This window comes from Anguilla anguilla, chromosome 12 (genome assembly GCF_013347855.1).
Source record: "Anguilla anguilla isolate fAngAng1 chromosome 12, fAngAng1.pri, whole genome shotgun sequence".
Classification (NCBI taxonomy): domain Eukaryota; kingdom Metazoa; phylum Chordata; class Actinopteri; order Anguilliformes; family Anguillidae; genus Anguilla; species Anguilla anguilla.
This window is the reverse complement of record NC_049212.1, coordinates 3,308,579-3,331,505: the sequence shown is the minus strand read 5'-3', so window position 1 is coordinate 3,331,505 and position 22,927 is coordinate 3,308,579. Positions and strand designations below refer to the sequence as shown.

Genomic DNA, 22,927 nt, shown 5'->3' with positions numbered 1-22,927 from the left:
AGGATTCATATAATATTCTGTAAATACAGTTTCCTGAATCTAATTTAGACCAAACGTCATCCTGATAATTTTTCAGACATGAGGAATCCAAATAAATGTTCAAAATCCACCTGTGGATACCCTAAACCTGACACCAGTTCCACACTTATGGATAGCATGGAATGTCCGTTCTCTATATGGGTCAAGATGTATGAAGCTGTGGCTTGGATTATTGTTTGTGTATCCTATGAAATGTAATTCCAGAGGATTTGGCAATCATTAATTCACCATGGTCAGATTAATTAGTCTCTGAAATTGTTCATGTAATGTCAAATTAATTTATGTGGTAGTACTTGGTCCTAGCCACTAGATGGGCTACTAGACTACTGTTTCTTTATCCTGTGTGTGCAGTGTAGTCTTTTATTGTGATTTTATTTCGATTATTGCAATATTTGTGTTAAAAACAGCATCACCAACCCACCCAAGAACACCCTAGAGACATGAAGACACAAGGTAAAAAAAAGAAAAAGGCACTTTCACAATATTCTTAAGATAAACGTAAATAGAAGTTCACAAATTGACATGTTGACTTTGTCACCATGAATACGGGCTGTAAAAAGCTCAAAATAAACCATGTCCACAATAGTTAAAGCCCATTTCTGAAAAGAAAAAGAACAAGGATACTTTCAAAGTGTGGCGACCATTTTCTTTGCAGCTGTCAGGCCAGTGAGCAAGATCCGTTTCTTTGCTTGTGAAACGTATAACATGGATAGGCCTTTAGTTGTCCACCCAGAAGGAGAAGGGGGTATGTTCACTGATAACTATTCAGAAAGCCAAGAAGCGACCATCTCCCAAAACTTTATCACATCCGGGCATCCAGAAATCATATTAAAGAATGCACCAACAGCGTCTGGGAGCACAAACTACAGTTGGGATCACTTATGATTTTCACACTATATATTGTGTAGTCATGTGCATCCTCTGTATAAAGTTACAGTGAATACTTGAAATCTAGGTCCAGAATATCCTCTCTCCACAGGATCCCGCAGCCAAAGTTAAGTAAATATTCTGAATATAGCCATATAAAGTGGAAACCAGACCTCTTAGTATGCCATGTATTTTCAGTGCACTCTTGAATTCACAGATTCATGCTTATATGGTTAAGATTATTATTAGATGACAGGATGAGGCACGCAATGTTTGGTACATTCATTTTTATTTAGAAGCATGATTATATTTCTGTATGAGTGCAGTATCTTAGTGTTTTTAAAAGCGTATTTTATTTAGGAGCGTATTTTATGTATTTTCATTTAGACAATATACTGTTACCCAAACGTTTGAATTTTATGTAGACAAAAGCATATTGTGAGCTATGTGTAGGTCACATGGTAAGTTGTAATGCTTGTGATCAGGTTACATCATTTGATGAGGTAATGGTTCGAGGAAATATATAAATTGAAGCCAAGAGGCGTTCTTTATGTGAAATTCATGTGACTGTACACCTCGCCAATCAGAAATTACAAGTCAGTATGGCAGTGGGTTAAATTTATTTAAATGCTGGTTTTACAAGAATTGCACGATGTTGAAATATAAATAATAGCATATCAGGGTCATTCTTCATCTGGAGTGGCAATATGAGTTCCTGCTGTAGCAGCGATGAAAAAAATACTTAAATTATATATTTTTTAAATTCAGAAATTCTTTGAGTATATTTATACAGGTGGACGGTGAAAAATAAATCTGTGTTATGATCAATTAATCAATAAATAATCAATTAAAAACTACTTTGTTTATACAGTTCATGTCACTGGTGTTGCCACGGTGAAAAATGTCTGTTTCAATGACGTACACCATTATGAACTGCCTCCTGTGACAAATGGTCAGTGGGGGATGAGCTTGTCAAGGTCAGAGAAGGTCCACACAAACCCCCGGGCCCAGTTCACCTCCTAATCACTCTCCCTCTGTTTCGAGATACGCTTCATTTTAAGGGCCACTTACAAGCGAGGGCAGGCATCGAGACGACGGGGAGCAAAGCAGCATGTGTGCAGGACATGGTCTGCTCCGACGAGTCGGAATTTACAAAGAATTAATTATTATCAGTGAAAATCATCACCACTAAAAGAATATCACTTAACAGTTGGGCACTGTGAGATACTTTGAACCGCCACATTTTCATTACAGATAATGATTATCACAATTTAGATTTGTGTTATCAGTACACTAATTGAGGAAATGAGCATCATTTGAGACATCATTTACAAACAAGACAATACTGCGAAGATGATCAAGGCATTAAAAGGCATTAGATGGCAGTCAAGTTGCATTTAAACGTGGTTATCTCTGCCTTGCTTTAACGACTCTGGTAATGACGTTAACCAACGCAAGGCCTGCGGGGTCAGCACTCACTTTAAAGCCAGTGCTTTAATTTCCTCATTATTTAGGCAGCGTCACAGGGCCGAACAGCCGTTGCCCCTCGCTGAAATTTGGCTCAGAGTTCTAGGACACCCCTTGTACAAGATGGCGACTCTCGTGAACGTGCAGAATGAGTGTTGGTGTGTAAGCAGAGTGATTAGGAGGTGAATGGGGACCGGGCAACACTCTCCATATTTTATCAGTTTCACTATATCCTACATTCTCACTGGGCTCAGCATTTTATGTTCGTCACTGGTGTTACGTGCGCTGTATGCTCAGTAATTTTTATTTTTATCAAATAAATTTCATCGATCCCTCATTTACTAATTTTAAGATACTTTATGAAGTTTGACCTGACAACATGTGGCAGCCATTTTGGAAAAGCCTCTGTTTTGATAATGTTGTCACTGGTGTTCCTGTCGTTGGCGTTACTGTCTAGTCTGCTCACACCAGTGACATGTACAAGCTTGTTGCTTTGTTATTGCTCATGGCGATGGCAGGCTAGCCACATATTTCTTACTAAATAATTTTGTAAAATCTTTTTTTTGGGGTAACTTTGTCACCAATGGCGTAATTTATCTAATTGGTGTTATGTTCTGGGAACATTTTTTCCTCTTTTTGTCTCAAAAATAAATTGTCTTCATAGGTATGACTTCACATGAAATGTCGCATGCATAATTGTTTGAAGGGAATGCAAATACTTTCCTTCAAACATCATAATCAAATAGACCCCTCATAGTAGGGTTACCACAGCATTTTATAAAGGGAAACAGAGAAAATTTATTAAATTAAAACTTAGAACGAAACTTACGTCAGCTAACTTAGTTTGTGTTCTGCCCTGGAGGTTAAATGTGTGTAAATGTGTTTTGAAGTGTACATATTTTTACAGTGAGCCAACCACTGGTAAATGAAAGTCGCCTTTTCGATGCAACTTGTGCAGACACTCAGCATATTCCTGATTGGAGCCTGAAACGATTAGAAGTTTTTTTGGACAAGAGCTTTAGGGAACTAAAGCCAGGAGTGATTTAATACTTGGAAGGAGGGGACAGGGACTTTTTTAAAACTTCTGTGTGCTTAGTTTCCAAGCATTTGTTCGCCTTTAAACACATGAGCCTTCTCCCTTTCCCCTGTCAGCACTGACCATGGAGAGCTTGCACTGAAGGGGGATCACCCTGAACAGAGCCCAATCTCAGCACCAGGGCTCTGGAGTCTGGAGCCCAACGCTGGGGCGTCTGTCTGCTGTGGCTCTGCCTGGTGTGTCTGGTGTGGCTGGTGTGGCTCTGTCTGGTGTGGATGGTGTGGCTGGTGTAGCTCTGTATGGTGTGGCTGGTGTGTCTGGTGTGGCTCTGTGGCTCTGTCTGATGTGGCTGGTGTGGCTCTGTCTGGTGTGGCTGGTATGGCTCTGTATGGTGTGGCTGGTGTGTCTGGTGTGGCTCTGTGGCTCTGTCTGGTGTGGCTGGTGTGGCTCTGTATGGTGTGGCTGGTGTGTCTGGTGTGGCGCTGTGGCTCTGTCTGGTGTGGCTGGTGTGGCTCTGTATGGTGTGGCTGGTGTGTCTGGTGTGGCTCTGTGGCTGTGTCTGGTGTGTTTGGTGTGGCTCTGTCTGGTGTGGCTCGCTGTTAACCATGGCCATCAGATAATGGCAGCAGCGTCTTCCTCTGTGGAGGAAGCCTGCATATTCACCCACCTTGCTGCTGCTGCTTCTATACTAGCAGCTAATCCCCCTCCCATACCCCCCCAGGAGAAAAGCGTGATGCCCATGTTCTGAGCTCACTGTCCTCTGCAGGCCACCAGCAGACCCCCTCTCTGGCTCTTCTGCACGCACTGTGTGACCACCCCCCCCCCCCCCCCAAAAGCACTGAGTATGAGCTTCATCTGAGCCAGCATTCCTGAGGCATCTCGCTCCCAGAGGGCTGATCTAGGATCAGTTTTTCCTTCTCAGATGTGGACAGGGAGGCCCAGCTTCTGGATCAGCACTCCTACTCTGAGATTAATTAAACATACACGTGCTCTATCATGGCCTGTATTCTCAGCATGGCTCTGTGATTGGCTGCTTGGTGTGTCTTCATGAACATAGTGCATTTTCATTGGACAGCATTGTGTCACCTATTCCCTCACCTCTTCACAAATTATGTGTTTGGGCCTTTTTTAAACTTATTGGACCAATGATAAATCAGCCAAGAGTCTGAACTCACTGGGAAACTACTTGTGGCACAATGATGGCTCGTGGGCACTCTTTCCAAATACAATCAGAGGACACACGTTATGACGCATTCACCCACACACATGCCAGTGTGCGGTCTTTGACATCAATTTAGAGGATAGATATGCTAGTGTACACTCTCCCCAATGAATTTACAGAGGATGCACATGCTGGTGTACACTTTCCCCAGTGTATTTAATGAACACGCACTTGATAGTGTATACCTGTAAGCAGTGGGCTTACGATTATGAACAGACATTCAATATTGTATAAATAATAAGTAAATAATGAAACACTTCAGCAATAATTCTTATTAAGTCTACCTTGACAGTGGTGTCTGCAAGAACATTTTAAATGTCGTTACAATTTACTGAGTAAATATTGACCTCATGAAGATTTCATGCCAGCCTTTTTCAAAGCAACCCTTACCTCAGAAAGACATTGAGTACCAAAAAAGTTCTATGTGCAGCCAAAAAATGTGTGTTCACACTGCCCAAGTTTTCCATCTGGCATGGCTGTTTGTAAGTGCAGAGCACAGGATCAGTGGGTGAGGAAGTAGCCACAGACCTGCGTTGTAAGCACGGCAGAAACGCGTAGCCCACTGTGGTAATCTGCAGCCTCCATCTTGTGAGCGAGCTCCCTGCTCTTGCTGAGTTTCCCAGTTGCAGAAGGAAGGAACTGGCTCTGTGTAAACAGCACACACAATAGACCATTGAGAACAGTGCTGTTGCAGGGCCAGGAGACTGGAGTCCACCTGCTTGCCAAGTATGACACGCTGGTTGACGTCCTGAAGACCTGATAATTACTTGTACATTTTTGCGCAGGCACACATTCATATACACACAGGCCGCACCCACGCACACACACAAACACATGGGCACACACAGAACACACACACACATGCACACACATACACACATGCACATATGCGCACACACACACACACAGGATGCACCCACGCACACACACAAACACATGGGCACACACGTAAGCACACACACAGGACACATGCATGCGCACACATGCACACATGCACATATGCGCACACACACAGGATGCACCCACGCACACACACAAACACATGGGCACACAGAACACACACACGCATGCACACACATGCACATATGCGCACAACCACATGTGCACACATACATGCACACACAAACACACCTGAGCATGCATGTGCGCACACACATGTGCATACGCACACACACACAAGCACATGTGCATGCACAAGCACACATTCAGGACATAGTCACACACATGCAAACCCATGCAAATGCACAAAAAACATACCCACATATACACATGAGCACTCAGTGAAACACATACATGTAAGCTCACACAGGTCCTCAAACATACACATGCTGGCTGAAGGGAAAGGTGAAGCTGGTTAAGATGCTGATTTGCACTCTTGCAAGTTTGTGCTTCATTATCTTGAAAATCAGATATTTCTTAAGGCATTTGGGCATTTCCCTGTCGAGTATAATGCGTTCCATAAAGTATTTTACATTTCACAAAAACCCCCTGCGAAGCTGACACACTTTTTTGTTTAATTCAAATGGGTCCATGTCACACTTGCCCTCGGGCTAGGTATTTAACCGGCATTGCTTCAGTAAAAATATCCAGCTGTGTAATTGAATTGTATGTTAAAAAAAGAGCAAGTCTGTGTAAGTCACTCTGAATGAGAAAGTCTGCTAATTTCTCTTATCCAGAGTGACTTACTTTAACATTAGTGTACATGTTAAATGCAATGTCTTGGATACGACCACTTAAAGAAAGCCTATGGCTTCATACGAGAGCAGAGTGTTAGAAGGCTCTTCCCCAGAACAGCTCAGTAAGTCCAGATCCCTCTGAAATATCATCATGATTATAATAAAAGGCTGTTCCCCAGAACAGCCCAGTAAGTCCAGATCCCCCTGAAATGTCATCATGATTATAATAAAAGGCTGTTCCCCAGAACAGCCCAGTAAGTCCAGATCCCCCTGAAATGTCATCATGATTATAATAAAAGGCTGTTCCCCTGAACAGCCCAGTAAGTCCAGATCCCCCTGAAAGCTCATCGTGGTTATAATAAAAGGCTGTTCCCCAGAACAGCTCAGTAAGTCCAGATCCCCCTGAAATGTCATCATGATTATAATAAAAGGCTGTTCCCCAGAACAGCTCAGTAAGTCCAGATCCCCCTGAAATGTCATCATGATTATAATAAAAGACTCTTCCCCAGAACAGCCCAGTAAGTCCAGATCCCCCTGAAATGTCATCATGATTATAATAAAAGGCTGTTCCCCAGAACAGCCCAGTAAGTCCAGATCCCCCTGAAATGTCATCGTGGTTATAATAAAAGACTCTTCCCCAGAACAGCCCAGTAAGTCCAGATCCCCCTGAAATGTCATCATGATTATAATAAAAGGCTGTTCCCCAGAACAGCCCAGTAAGTCCAGATCCCCCTGAAATATCATCATGATTATAATAAAAGGCTGTTCCCCAGAACAGCCCAGTAAGTCCAGATCCCCCTGAAATGTCATCATGATTATAATAAAAGACTCTTCCCCAGAACAGCCCAGTAAGTCCAGATCCCCCTGAAATGTCATCATGATTATAATAAAAGGCTGTTCCCCAGAACAGCCCAGTAAGTCCAGATCCCCCTGAAATATCATCATGATTATAATAGAAGGCTGTTCCCCAGAACAGCCCAGTAAGTCCAGATCCCCCTGAAAGCTCATCGTGGTTATAATAAAAGGCACCTCAGAACAGCCTGGCCTTTTTCTTTGATCCATCACCGCTGTCCCTCCAGCATAGCGTGGATGCAGGAAAGTGCAGGAGGTACGATTCCTTTGCACCACTCTGTTCATAACCCTCCGTAAGCAGGAAGATTTAAAAGAGAGAGGGTGCAGGAAAATAAAGTATTCTTCATTTTGGTTTGGGCCTCTTTCACACTGTGCTCTCCGCAAGCTATCCTTTCCAGCGGCCGTGCGTCTTCAGTCCCGCAGCTGCAGAACGGGTCGGTGGATATTCTTGCTAATAGATTTACCGTGAAGGTCAATACTCCAGTGAAACTGTGGTCTGAATGCACTTTTATAAGGCCTTTGTAAAGCTTGCATAGCACCATTTTGAGCAGGACATAACTGCTTCTTACAGGGGTAGCATCAGCTATGATGGCTGAGAATGATATTCTGCTATATGAATTATATTAGCCTTTACAGCGTAGCATATGCTTGTGTGTGTTTGTAGTGTTTGTGTGTTTTATGATAACTATAAATATATGCCTACAAGTGCAATTTTAATTAGGCTATCGAGTTGAATAAATTAGGAATTGTTACCAAAGTCATTAACATTAACGTGATCATTCAGATGTTTTGTTTGTACTTTTGGCACATATAGGGCCACACTCAATAAAAGGCAAATCATTGATGGGCTGACTGGCCTGTTCTCATCATCAAACATCACAAATTTCATGTGATTACATTTGATCTTTTCTTTATATACAGTATATGGCAGTTAACCCTGTGTTGACCCAGTAATTGGTGCCTTATTAGCCTGTTGATGTCCTGAGTGATCCTCACTTAGAGAACGCTTATTTTGGCCTGAGCACACTAAAGGGAGGAGGTGCCAGTCAGTCCTCCTGCTTCGCTGTGGAAGAAGTGACATCACAGTTCTGTAGCTCTCATTGTGTGTAGCAGTTGGGCTCCGGTTGGTGCATTCAGACGAGTGTAACCATGGTGCCAAAGCCTGTCAGTCAGAAGCTATGATTTATTGTTCTTTCAAGATGTTTATTTCTCCCATTACATTATTCAGATGTCCAAATCTGATCCATTTCCATCCTGTGTCTCTATACTCCTGGCTGTTCCCAAAGCTCAACACCATAAGCCGTTTGTTTTGAACAAGTGGAGCTGGTCGGTAACCAGGGGAAGAGCACTGTTAACCATGCCAACAGTCTTTGTGTTCTTCTGGGTTTGCGAGAAAGACAAATGTGTGCCACACAAACATCTTGAATGTTGGCAAGAATTCAGTTTTAGCACTGTCTGTCATATTCTATGATGAAGAAGTATCTATTTTAGTAGTCTGTCATTATCTATGACATAGTCTTCTCAGTTTTAGCACAGTTTGTCACAGTCCATGTTGAAGTCTCAGTTTTAGCACTTTCTGTCGGTCCATGATGTAGACATTTCAGGTTTATCAGTGCCTGACACTGATATGATGATTGTCCATATTGTCAAGGTCTTGCTCCTTAACCTCCAGGTGTAATAGTGGCCTCTGCCGCTTCTGGTCTTGGCCGCAAATTACCCACAGTACACTGCAGTAGTGCTTATCACCAGGGTTGCCTTTGTGTATCTAGGTTAAGAGAGGCCCAGTCAGTGCTGCTGAAGAAGGCTCTGGCCAATCGCGGACAGGGAGAGAAGATGACCTCCCTCCTGTTGAAGCATGTTGAGGCCGAGCGTGAGAAGCTCCACTCCCCCGGCCTTCTGGGGACCCAGACATCCAGCGTCAAGACCATCCACACCCAGCGCGGCCAGTACACCATCCACGTGAGCGCCACACCAGGTCAGAACCACGGCGGCTCAAACTATCCTCAACCACATACTGACTGACCTCACAATCACTGCACATACTGACTGTCCTCAAAACCACTCTACATACTGACTGTCCTCACAACCACTCTACATACTGACTGTCCTCACAACCACTCTACATACTGAAGGCATGAACTTCATTCACCACCACGGCCATTCTGTGGGTGCTTTCTGCTGGGAAGCTCATTGGTTAAAGACGTAAGCGCACTGCTCATGTCTTTAATCACGAACGGAATGTGTTGACTTCGTCCTCTGGGCTTTGACCTTTAACGTGGCTGTCTTACTGAGCGTTCCTTTTACGAACATGGTCAGCATTGCCATGTCAAATGAACGAGACCTTGTTGGATTCACCTGAAGGTAAACTCTGTCTGGCAAGGCAGACAACGAAGGAACAGCACATATTCTCATATGAGGGCTACAATCTAAAGTGCTCTGAAAGAAAGACTACTGAAGTTGAAGTGCACCTGAAAAGCACATTACCCACCCAACTGGTGACGCGCCCTGTGCAACCTCTCCATCAGTCTATCTATCGCAGGGGTGTGAAACCTCAGTCCTGGAGGGCAGCAGCGTCTGCAGGTTTTTGGTATGTTTCCGCACCAGTGATGCATTTTTAATCATTGATTGGCTGAAGGGTCCACACACCTTGTTCTCAAGCTCATAATTGGCTCCTGATTGAGAGGAAACCGCAAATACCAGCAGACACTGCAGCCCTCCAGGACTGGTGTTGGACACCACCTTGGTCTACCAACATGTCTTTTGTATGTTTCTTGAGATTTGTAGTCAGAATCAGAATCAGAATTAGAATCAGAATCAGGTTTTATTGCCAAGTAGGTTTACACATACGAGGAATTTGTTTTGGTCAGGTGGTGCATAACAATGAACATAAAATAAAATAAATAAAATAAAATAAACATAGTGCAATAAAAAACATAACAGACATAACATAACATAAACATAGTGCCAACGGTAAACAGTAAACAATAAACAATAGTGCAAGGGGATAAAGTGTTATAAGTACAGGTGCTGTCTCTTTGGTGTCCGTGGGGGTCAGGATAACAGAATGTGTCAGTGGGGGTCCCGAGCCTTGTTGATGAGACCAGCTGCAGTCGGGAAAAAACTGTTCTTGTGTCGTGAGGTTTTGGTCCTGATGGACCGCAGCCTCCTGCCGGAGGGGAGTGTTTGAAAGAGTTTGTGTCCAGGGTGGGAGGGGTCAGCCACAATCTTTTCTGCCCGCCTCAGGGCCCTGGAGGTGTGCAGGTCCTGGAGGGATGGCAGATTGCAGCCAATCACCCTCTCAGCAGCGCAAATGATACGCTGCAGTCTGCCCTTGTCCTTGGCAGTGGCAGCAGCGTACCAGATGGTGATGGAGGAGGTGAGGATGGACTCAATGATGGCAGTGTAGAAGTGCACCATCATTGTCATTGGCAGGTTGAACTTCTTCAGCTGCCGCAGGAAGTACATCCTCTGCTAAGCCTTCTTTGTGAGGGAGCTGATGTTCAGCAGGATGATGGGGGCGGGCAGGGCTGCGTTCCTTCTGAAGTCCACAACCATCTCCACTGTCTTTAGGGCATTGAGCTCCAGGTTGTTTTGGCTGCACCAGGACACCAGATGTTCAATCTCTCTCCTGTAGGCGGACTCATCCCCACCAGAGATGAGTCCAATGAGAGTGGTGTCATCTGCAAACTTCAGGAGCTTGACTGACTGATGACTGGAGGTGCAGCTATTAGTATACAGGGAGAAGAGTAGAGGAGAAAGGACGCAGCCTTGAGGGGAGTCGGTGCTGATGGTCCGGGAGTCGGTGACGTGTTTCCCATATATAGTCAAAATTGGCCTAGAGCAGCTATGCCCTGAAAACACTTTAATGTACACAAATATGATAGCCACAGTAGCCAGTTCCATTTGGGCAAGTGGCACTGCATTGTAGAATTGCTTTTGTGTGGGTTGAAGTGGAGAGTCTTTACTTTTTTTTAAAGTTGGCCTTCCAGCATTACCTTGTTTTGATATGTTGGCCCATTTCCTAATTTTACATCATTGGGGGCTGTGATAAGGTTATCGGAGTGCAGGTTTGAGTCTGGGAATGTCAGGCTCTGATATGCTATTGTAACCAGATCCTGCTATTGTTTTCTTTGGCCCTTACCGAGCTGCAGTAATTAGCAGCTTGATGGATGTTGTTTTGATAACGGGGACTGCTGGGGGGAGGGGGTCACTTTCCCCGACGACCCACTGGCAAGGAGCCCAAGTCACCGCACATGAGACAGCCTATTGGAGCAAATCTGGTGACAAGGTGAACATGAGATTGGTTAAGGAAATGCACGCTAGCCGCACAATCTCTGGTTTGCAGTTAGCTTCCAATGCAGGAGTTTGCCATTAGTTCTAGAAAACAGGGTTTCAGGGTTCAGTTCCTTTTCAATTCAGTCAGTTCAAGAAATGAAGTGAAAAAATGTCCTGAGAACATTATGGCCATATTTCAGATAGGGGTCAGACATTTACTTGAGTAAACGAGTACTCTCTGGCAGATTCTAAAATAATTAGAAAAAAATGTAGTCGCAAAATCTTTTGTGTGTGTGTGTGTGTGTGTGTGTGTGTGTGTGTGTGTGTGTGTGTGTTATGAAAACTACAAGGGACAAAATATCCAAAAAAAATCTAATCATATTGTGTCTGTATGGGTGAATGTGTGGCACTTATGTTTCCACTCATATATGTTGTGTGTTCACATTTACCTTTATGTCTCAGGCATGCACAAGGATAGAGAGGGGTAGAGACAGGTAAAGTTCAGAACCTCAGGCTGTGTTGTGTGCCTTAAACTAAAAGTGTAAAATGTCCCACCCTCTATTTTCAATTCCTGATTTGTGTTGCAGTTCATTGCCTGAAAGATGGCCATAATATGGTCTGGAGATTTTTCAGTTGACCCAAAACCTGTTGGACAGTCACAGGGCCCCCTGCTTTAGATTTCCCCTTTAAATCAGCGGATTCAACACGATTCAGACCCAAGAGACCAGTGGAAGCTAACGTGACCAACTACTTTAATTGGCCAGTTAAGTGCTGAGTGACTGTGAAACCAGGGACCAGGGTTGGGATCCTAGTTTTAAAGCATATTTAGAATGTCAAACCCACTCCAGGCCTTTGATTCTTATCTAACAAATACTTCATTTCCATTATTTCCTTCCACAAGTTCAGCTTTTACTCATCGCTGTTTCGCCCTCAGCTCAATGACCTACCATTCAAAACCCATCAAATATTTTTTATGTGAGACTGAGGCAGGCTTTGGGGCTATTGGGTGCTCACAGTTATTGTTTTGTTTGATTTTTGGTTTAGAGACTAACAGCACTTTTGACTGTTAAAAATTGTTTGTCTTAGTCACAGTTTCTCTCTGCAGTTGAGTTTCAAACCACCAGTATCTGTTCACAGCTCAGCTCAGATCAAAGACACTGTGGCAGAGAATATTGTTTTAAATGGAAAAAAGAGTATTTGTTTTAAATATTGTGTTTTCCTTCAAAAACCCAGCTTTAATGAAAGCTATAAAGCCCCTGTCCAATTTTCCGAATTTGGAGGGGGTGGGTTGTTCTTGTTCGGACGGCAGCCAGTTCCCTGAGATGTTAAACTCTGAATATTTTGTGTGCTCTCCGTTGACTCCGATTCCCAAGGAGCCTGATCTTCTATTCTATCTCTCATAATCTTGACCTCTGAATGTACCCCGTGTTTTCATCCGAAATTATTATTTTACGTGGAACTAATGGGGGGAAAAATACATGTTGTGCAACAGCGCAGGTTGTGTAATAAAGCCCATCAGATTGCTGTGCGTGTATGTTCACTCATATATTCTCTCTAGGATGTAACATCTGCTGGAGAGATTGAGTGCTAACGCTATTACAAGGGAGAGCTTTTAGCAGAGAAGGCCAGCAGGCTTTTCTGTGCCACTGGCTGACTGCGTTTAGCTGTCATGGGGTTTCCTATGTAAGAACACAGTTGGATAGTTTTTGCAGTGTCTGTGAAGAGAGGACGTCTGTTCACTGTAAGAGCAAACGTCAACAGTGCGCTCTTTGTGTGTGCGAAGACTGATGATGCAGTCAGTGCTCTTGTGGTTTGGTGCACTGGGACGCTCTTATTGTGGAAGGTCCAGTTAGCAGGTGTCCTTGCATCTGCATGGGTCTTTCAATAAAACTAAAATCAATCAGGCCATTTCTTGGAAATGCACTTGTTCATATGCTGCAAAATACATGTGTACGCACACAAAAACTTGGTCTTAAGTCATATCACAGTTGTTTCATTTTTATTTTAAGGACACAATTTTAAGATAATGTGTACTTACATAGGCGTCTACACCCACCTGTCTGTTACACACATAAGGGCCTGCACAAATACAAATACGTCAAAATGGTTAGTGATAATATTGATCCTAATTAGATAATCGTTGTAATGATGAATAAAATTGGCCAATTATTTGACCAATCATGGCAATACACATCCGTATTTAAACAGATTTGTGAGGTTGAGGTTGAGGGTATGAATCCATCAAGATCCAGTGAAAAGATCGCACAGATCAAATATCTGAACTTTTGTTCAACAACTTTTGTGCCATTACAGTACCTTCAACAGAACATCAGTTGCTGAAACTTTCAGTTGTTATATACTGATGCATTTTCTCAGATATTCTTGATTCTCTCCGCCACATGGAGCAATCTACCTGATTGGACAAAGGATTGGACGATGACGATGTAGGCGAGGGTCCATCGGCCAGTGATCACATGGCTGACCCTCAGCGAAGTAGAAGGCCGCTGTGAATTCTGCGTTTCACGATAGACTGTGAAAAACATCTGTCATCCTCTGGCGGAGGTGCTGGAAAGGAGTGTCTGCACTTCCCATGCACTCCCCATTACTGGGAAACTCATGGCTGTGCTGCGTTCTTTCACGAGCGGGTCACTCCAGCATCCCCTAAATTCAGCTGGAGGCATCAGCCAAATCTGGCATGTGTTTGGCCATTCATGCGGTCACCTCAAGGCTAGTCTGACATGCCAATGAATGCTTTCAATTCCTCACAACAGCCAGCCGAGAACGGCTAAAACAGGGGTTCGTGGTGAACCATGGATTCCCTGGGTTCTTGATGACATGGACTGCATGCACATGCAACTGTGTGCCCCAGCAGAGAATGCTCTTATGTGTGTGAACTGTAAGGGAGCCGACTCCATCAACATCCGCGTGATTTGTGATGCCACGTGTAAGGTTACACATGCATTCACAAATTGTGTTGGATTATGCCATGACTGCTCTATGTTGGCCAACTCTGTCACTCCTGGAGTCTTCCAGGGGGATCCCCAGGGTGGTGGTGTTTGCCCAATAAGCGATGGCAATAAGACGATTAAGACTAATTAAGAAGACGATAAGAAACTAAATCTGGGCGCTTGCACAGCTGTGCATACGCTCTGTGTACTGGGTGCTGAAGCACCCATAGCCACTTCCAAGGAGTGGATGATGGGCTCTTATGAAGCCTTGAAGGGCATGGCTGATTATGCCGAATATCATGGCTTAAACAGTGTGTGTACTGTCAGTCAATCAAAAAGTCACGAAAATACACACTGTAGTAGAGAGGACATTTGGAATGCTGAAAATGTGCTTCAGTTGTTTGGATAAGTCGGGTGGAACATAACATCACAAAACATAAAAGATTAATTAAAATTTTGGTAGCATTTTATATTATTGTACATTAATTACAGGCTGATTACAGTGTGGTTACCGAATAATTACCTAGTAAATCCCTAGGGATTATTTATAATAATTTGTAATACCAATAGTTACTTTCTGGAGTAAAACCATGGTAAGTACATGTACTTGGTATTACTTGGTATTACATATTAATTAATATTAAGTGTTACAAATGTCATCCCTGGAGACTTTGTGACATGGTGGTTGTTTTAGAAATCTTGATTGCAGCTGGGCTTAATCGCCAGTGGAGGGGAGTGCCTTCCGAGGTCCCTCGTTATCCGCCGAGGTGCGAACGCTGGTCTCTTTAAAGGGACTGAGAAGTGGCGCTGGTTTACTGCATGGCACGCGCACAACACACCTGTCATTAATTAAGCGACTAAGTTCCGGCCGTGTAAGCCCTGTGCCTTACTTCAAATTATCCGCCGTTAAAACTAGCAAAAGTGGATTTGGACACGCCCTAAGTGCCATGCGCTTTAGACCATGAGCTAAGGCCGTTAAAATGGAGCCCATACACACACGTGCACGCCCTCACGCACACGTGCACGCCCTCACACACACACGTGCACGCCCTCACACACACGTGCACGCCCTCACACACGCACGCGTGCCAAATTCAAACGCTGATCCGCGCCAGTCCTGGTGATTGATGTTGTTTTGGTAGCTGTTGTGCAGGAGGAGATAGATGTGGGCTTCCCTGGAACAGAGCCTCACGTTAGTAATTAAAATAACAGGAACGTTGGGGCAGTCGTGGGCTGGGGCCCCGGGGCCAGGGGTCTGTGCGGGGCAGTGAGCCTCAAGCAGGACTCCTGCACAGTCTGCTCAGTCTGCTATGCTCTGCATGCCTGTGTTTCACACAGAGACCTGTCAGACAGAAACCGCTCCGCTTGCACACAGACCCGTATGCATGTCGTCATGCTCATTAGCTCATTAACACCCCACCGTCAGCTCCTTAAAAGGGAAGAGTCTGTCGGCCCCACTAATGTGCTTCAGAAATGACCAATTAGTCACTGGAAATGCTCCCTTGGGGGCATTGTAAGCAGACATGGTGCTAATTACCACTGCTAAGTAGATGGAACACAACTTTATATATCAGTTAAACCAAGTGAAGTTGCCCAACTAGCTAGAGGCCCGTCTTAAAGATGTAAGGGTCTGGACGACCTAAAACATTCTGTTTTTAAATTCAGATGAGACAGAGATATTTGTAATAGTTCCCAAATCTCGCAGAGATAAATTCTTACTAATTTCCTTAAATCTAGATGGCTTTCCTGTCTTCGCCAATGCAGTTATTAACTACTTCAGATTCAGATTTCTGCTATACGGGCCAATTTAATGATATCACAAGACTGGCCTTATTCCATCTGCGGAACAAAACTAAATTAAAGAGGATGTTGTCTCTGGGGGATGCTATAAAAATTGTACGTTTTATTTTCTGGCTGCATCAATTCAGCCCTGAACCATTTCCAACTTGTACAGAAAGCAGTCACTAGGGTACTTACTAAGAAATGTGACTACAAGATTTAGCTTTTAACTATAACACTTTAAATGTTTTTGGCTCCAGAATATATTTGTGATTTACCCTTTACTCTCCTCCAAGATTACGTCATTCACAAGGTGCTGGCTATTAAAATTAATTTCTCGTATTTCTAAAATTACAATGGGATGCAGAGTTTTCTCTGGCAGAGCTTCTGTATTTTGGAACAATCTCCATATGCATGTTCAGACTTCAGCCTCACTCTCTGTCTTTAAGTGTAGGCTCCAAACTTACCTCTTTAGTCAATCACATGGTTAAAGATGGGAGGGGCAAACCAGGACCATAGAGCTGTTGTGTGAGCAGAGCTGACTGTGTCCTTTCCATCCCCCTGCATGCGAATGCTCAGGTTTGCTGTTCTGTGATGGGCTGGGGTACTGTCAGTCCACGATCACACAAGCATGACAGCTCTCTGTAAAGTGCCTTTGTGACAGTTCTCTGTAGGGTGCCTGTGTGACAGTTCTGGGGCTTTCCATATTACACTATGGCCTCCACATTTGCATTGTGGCTCTCCTAGTTTATACAGTGCCAAAAATTCTTTTTATTTTCCCCTAGGTCTTCTGCCCTTCCCTTGCCCTGAGTCTGTGGACCCCTTCAGCTCTGTCCCTCCCCAGGGTGGGACAGGGCTGTAAATAGCACTATACAAAATAAATTAGGTTGAGAAAATATTGGAAACCAATAGGTTAGTGCAGGGGTTCTTAATCTTATCCAGAAAGGGCCCGTGTGGGTACAGGGTTTTATTCCAACCAAGCACATGACTCTACTAATCAACCCCTTGGAATCTTTGCTAAGCACCTTGATTAGTAGAATCAGGTGTGTAACTGCCCAGTTGGAACAAAAGCCTGCACCCACACCGGCCCTTTCTGGATAAGATTGAGGACCCCTGGGTTAGTGATTGGACAAAAAGACATTTTGATATAAAAACAGAAAGCTTCTGTCCTTCCTGTAATGCTGTTGTTCCTGTAAAACAAGTTGTTTGCCATATGTTTTCAGAATTTTCAACAAGTAATAAATAATTGTGTAGTTCTTGTCACCTGCAGACCTGTTTGGGCACTGACTGTTTGGTGTCTTTGGAACCCTGTTAGTTGGCTCATATCGCCTTGGAAACTCATTGTCAGCTGATTGTCAGGCCTCTTTTATGGCTGACGCATTCTGCTGACTGACATTCAATTCACAGTAATACAACTCACCTGTATAGATGCCATAGTAATTTTGAGTTAATTACCTCAAAGTTAGTCGTTTTTGCACGATGTTTCCGATATAAATCATCATATTTTTCAAGTAAGCGTATGGACATTTTTCATATGTACATTACATTGCATTAGATCATGTTCATTTAGCAGATGTATCTGTCTAGAAACGCGTCTTCTGTGGTGCACTATCTATTATCCCGGGGCATTAGATGCATTGGGGCAATGTTCTAGCATTAACGACTCAGTATATTCTGTCGTTAATATTCCTTGCATTAATAATGCTGTGTGTTTGGGTCAGTCACTCCCAAAGTTTCCATATTAAATCAGGTTTTGGGGACCGCAATCAGAATAGTGTAGCCAGTATAATCATGAGTTTGTGTTGGAACACAACTTGCTGTTGGCTTTGATTCAAATTTGTAAGTCCTGCAGTCTATAAGTGGCGCATCACCAGATGGTCTAGCTGAAAAACCCAGAGTGAGAGGGGAGGTAGGCTGGAGAACCCAGAGTGAGAGGGGAGATACGCTGGAGAACCCAGAGTGAGAGGGGAGGTACGCTGGAGAACCCAGAGTGAGAGGGGAGGTACGCTGGAGAACCCAGAGTGAGAGGGGAGATACGCTGCAGAACCCAGAGTGAGAGGGGAGGTACGCTGGAGAACCCAGAGTGAGAGGGGAGATACGCTGAAGAACCCAGAGTGAGAGGAGAGATACGCTGGAGAACCCAGAGTGAGAGGAGAGATACGCTGGAGAACCCAGAGTGAGAGGGGAGATACGCTGGAGAACCCAGAGTGAGAGGAGAGATACGCTGGAGAACCCAGAGTGAGAGGGGAGATACGCTGGAGAACCCAGAGTGAGAGGGGAGATATGCTGGAGAACCCAGAGTGAGAGGGGAGATATGCCGGAGAATCCAGAGTGAGAGGGGAGATATGCTGGAGAACCCAGAGTGAGAGGGGAGATACGCTGCAGAACCCAGAGTGAGAGGGGAGGTACGCTGGAGAACCCAGAGTGAGAGGGGAGATATGCTGGAGAACCCAGAGTGAGAGGGGAGATACGCTGCAGAACCCAGAGTGAAAGGGGAGGTACGCTGGAGAACCCAGAGTGAGAGGGGAGATACGCCGGAGAATCCAGAGTGAGAGGGGAGATATGCTGGAGAACCCAGAGTGAGAGGGGAGATACGCTGCAGAACACAGAGTGAGAGGGGAGGTACGCTGGAGAACCCAGAGTGAGAGGGGAGATACGCTGGAGAACCCAGAGTGAGAGGAGAGATACGCTGAAACACCCAGAGTGAGAGGGGAGATATGCGAAATCCGGCGGGATCGCGGGTCTTGTCCTCACGGCTGAGTATCGCCGGCCTGGCAGGACCGCGGCACGGTGGGGTAGCGGCTCGGTGGGGTAGCTGCTGAGTCTGAGCGTGTTTCCGTCGGGCAGGTCACAGGAGAACAATGCGACCCTGAGTGACAGCTCGAAAACCGCACTGCAGATGGAAAACAATCAGCTGGCCCCGCCTCCTGCAGGCTGACCCCCCGGCCCACTGCTTTTCCTCAGATGACAGATTGTGTCATGCTTGTCAGATGTTTTGGGTTTGGGGGGGGGGGGGGGTGGCTGTAGTTGGGGGTGGGAAACAATAACACGCGGTTCTCCCGTGGAACAGGACGGCGCGCGGCGTGGTGAGGCGGGCGGGGTCTGCAGAGTGAAACAGCGCACGGCGGCGGAGCTGATCCCTCATAAACATTGTGTTTGGAACCGAGCCCGAGGGCATTCGCCATATACTGCTTCCAATTAGGCACAGGGCCATTCAGCTCTGAGTAAGCGTGTGACCCTTTCACACACACACACATGCGCGCGCATACACACACGCTCACACACTCACACACACACACACACACACTCTCTCTCTCACACACACACACACACTCACTCTCTCTCTCACACACACACACGCACGCACTCATTCTCTCTCTCACACACATACACAAACACACACACACACTCTCTCACACACATACACAAACACACACACACACACTCTCTCACACACACACACGCGCGCGCACTCATAAACTTGCGTGTTCGCACGCCTCCTCTTTCTTAGTTGGTGTAGTTCAAGGAGAGAGGGGGGTATCGGGTCTTTTTTTCTTCTACACTTCCCTCCTGTCCTGCAAGAAATTGTTTTCTCTCAGAGCTCCTTCAACTTTCTTTTTTTTTGCGCCCCCCCCCCCCCCCCATCGCATACGCCACCCCCCCACAACACGCACACGCGTACACACAGGAAGCTGCACATCTGGCGGTCTGCGCTCTCTGCTTCGGGAGATGGGGCGGCAGTGACGGACCCACCATGCTCCCGCTCAGGCTGCTGCTGCTCTACTGCGTCTCTCTGCTCTTCCCCCGCCCAGCCGACAACCAGACCGCCGGCGGAGGAAGAGGAGGAGGGGGAGGAGGAGGAGGAGGAGGAGGAGGAAGGGGGCTGCGAGGAGCCGAGCGCATCAAGGTGCTCTTCACCCCCACCGTCTGCAAGGTGCGCTGCACCCAGGACCGCTGCACCAACTTCTGCGAGCGGGGCAACGTGACCACCCTGTACAGCAGCGGCGAGCAGGGGGGCCCTCTCGTCCCGGGACCCGGCTTCAGAGTCTGTGAGTACCCCCTCGCCTTCTCCTCTGTCCGCCCTTGCTCTGTCATCGCTCGGGGAGAGTTCCAGGTGCTAATGCGTGTCAGACATCAGTTCCTCCATTTTGTCTGTGTACGGTTTTGCTGTTTTTTACAGACTCCTGGTTTAGTGATCTCTGGCAGGGAGGTAGGACACCTTTTTCACCTCTTTGTTTAATGGGGGTGGGGGGGGGGCGTTTAGCTCCATACCTTTATGTTTGCACAGGAGGGGGTCGGGACAGCAGGGAGGTGTTGGGGGGCCAGAGGTTCGAGCTGTTAGATTTTCCGGCTGTAACACTCTCCCGCGAGTTTCCAGCCCCGGACCCCGGGCGTGCACGTGTCCGTTCTGTCACTCGCTGATGGAGGGCTGACGCGCGGGGCAACGGCCGCGTCTGTCTGAACTTTCTGGCCCCGGCACCCTGTTGCCATGGAGAATGTGCGACTAAACACGGGGCTCGAGGCTCCCCGGGGATTCTGCACCGCTCCTCTCCCGTTGGGTCCTCGTCATCTGTAGAGGTGTTCATTTCTCGATCAGTCCGTAGCCCAGTTCTTCTCGGCGCACATCTGTTTGGCTTTAATTCTCGCTGAGCTCTTCCCAGCGCACAGCGAGTGCGCGGGTAATCAAACTCTGGTCTCAGTTATAATGCGTCGAAACTTGTCGGCGAGGCGTTGGTCCGCAGGCACGCAGTTTTGCCGCCTGTTTGACGCACCCCTCTCTCGGTGGGTCTCAGGCAAGCCGCTCCATTCGCGTGGACATCAGCGGCGGTTACCTGGCAACACTTTTTCATGTGTTCGTCATTTGTTTTGCGCTGCGACTCGTCGATGCAGATGCGTGTTTCCTGCGGTCCGCCCCCCCCCCCCCCCCCCTCCCCGGGGGGAGTGCGTGTGTTCGTGCACCTCCCTCGCGTTAAGCAGATGTTCTGACTGCTGCGTTCGCCTCGAGTCTCACAGGGTTAAGATTCTGAGTTTGTGTCGTTATCTGCTTTGTTTGCATTTGGCCAAATGCTTCTGCTCGGTTGACCTTCCTTTACGAGTGTGTGTTTGATACACGCTGCACTATGTATTGAGTGCCAATCCCATTTGCTTGTTTTATTCGGTCGTTTTATGAAGCAGACTGATAAATTCAGGTCGCCCAGTTAGGGATACATTGTGGGAGTGACCAGCTCTCTTTGACCATGACGGTCATCACCAGAACTGCAGTGGAGTGCAAACGCTTAGTAAAAACATTGAAAACTTTTGAGTGCAATATGATGGGCAACAGCTCTCTTAGCAAATTGTACAGGCTCAGAATTTCATGTAATTAGTAGGCCTGCCCATACAAAGGTTTATGTGTGTATTAGTCCATGAAAATAACTGTGACAGAGTCCAATCACTCCACCTAAGAACATCCCCATTGCTCTATTGCATAGATGCTGCCCTGACCACTATAGTAGTCTCAGTCTTACACCAGCATTAATGTAACTGACTTGATTCCTATTCCCCTGTGATACCAATGGTGTTAAAGGGTTATCTAATTCGTTTATCTCTTTTCTGGATTCTAATGTAAGAAATATATATGTTTTTAAATTTTTTTGTGAAGGACTGTGCTTTTTTGCTTGAAAAGTGCCCTATAAATGAAGTGATTATTGTAGTTATTATTAAATGTGTTATAAAAGTGCAGCTCCAATGTGGAAACAACTGATTGCCACCACACGCCAGGGGCTGTGGGTAAATTTCCCATAGGTATGCATGTGTGAGTGAAGGCCGTGTGTGCCATGTGTGTCCTGCGATGGATTGGCGCCCTATCCAGGGTGGATCCCAGCCTCTTGCCCAATGCATGCTGGGATAACCACCTCCTCCCCCCAACCCTGACCAGCAATAAGTTGGTTAGATGGATGTAGGGATGAAAACACTGCTAATTCAGTTTCTCTGCAGTATGGGCTCAATGTTGCCCAAACTTCCTGTTTTTCCTGTTTGCTCCTCTGATGCTGAGGATCTGAGAATGAAAGATGCATAAATAGAAGCTGGACCGTACACTCTGACTGATAGGAGTTGGAACATTATGGACAGTCTGACTGATGTTAGTAGGAGTTGGAACATTATGGACAGTCTGACTGATGTTTGAATAGGAGCTGGAGCATTATGGACAGTCTGACTGATGTTAGTAGGAGCTGGAACATTATGGTCTGTCTGACTGATGTTAGTAGGAGCTGGAGCATTATGGACAGTCTGACTGATGTTAGTAGGAGCTGGAGCATTATGGATAGTCTGACTGATGTTTGAGTAGAAGCTGGAACATTATGGATAGTCTGACTGATGTTTGAGTAGGAGCTGGAACATTATGGACAGTCTGACTGATGTTTGAGTTGGAGCTGGAGCATTATGGACAGTCTGACTGATGTTAGTAGGAGCTGGAGCATTATGGACAGTCTGACTGATGTTAGTAGGAGCTGGAACATTATGGACAGTCTGACTGATGTTAGTAGGAGCTGGAACATTATGGACAGTCTGACTGATGTTAGTAGGAGCTGGAACATTATGGACAGTCTGACTGATGTTAGTAGGAGCTGGAACATTATGGACAGTCTGACTGATGTTTGAGTAGGAGCTGGAGCATTATGGACAGTCTGATTGACGTTTGAGTAGGAGCTGGAGCATTATGGACAGTCTGACTGATGTTTGAGTAGGAGTTGGAACATTATGGACAGTCTGACTGATGTTTGAG

At 45.7% G+C, this 22,927-nt stretch overlaps 1 protein-coding gene across 17 annotated transcripts in view; it reads left to right on the top strand.

Moving 5' to 3' along the window:
- Positions 1–22,927, top strand: part of LOC118209620 (latent-transforming growth factor beta-binding protein 4) — a 133,092-nt gene that overhangs the window by 22,623 nt on the left and 87,542 nt on the right. For all 17 annotated transcript variants that reach the window (XM_035385119.1, XM_035385116.1, XM_035385115.1 and 14 more), the window contains exons 4-5: positions 8,929–9,134; positions 19,974–20,210. In XM_035385119.1, coding sequence (XP_035241010.1) covers positions 8,929–9,134; positions 19,974–20,210 — 443 coding nt within the window. The remainder of the gene's footprint in view (positions 1–8,928; positions 9,135–19,973; positions 20,211–22,927) is intronic.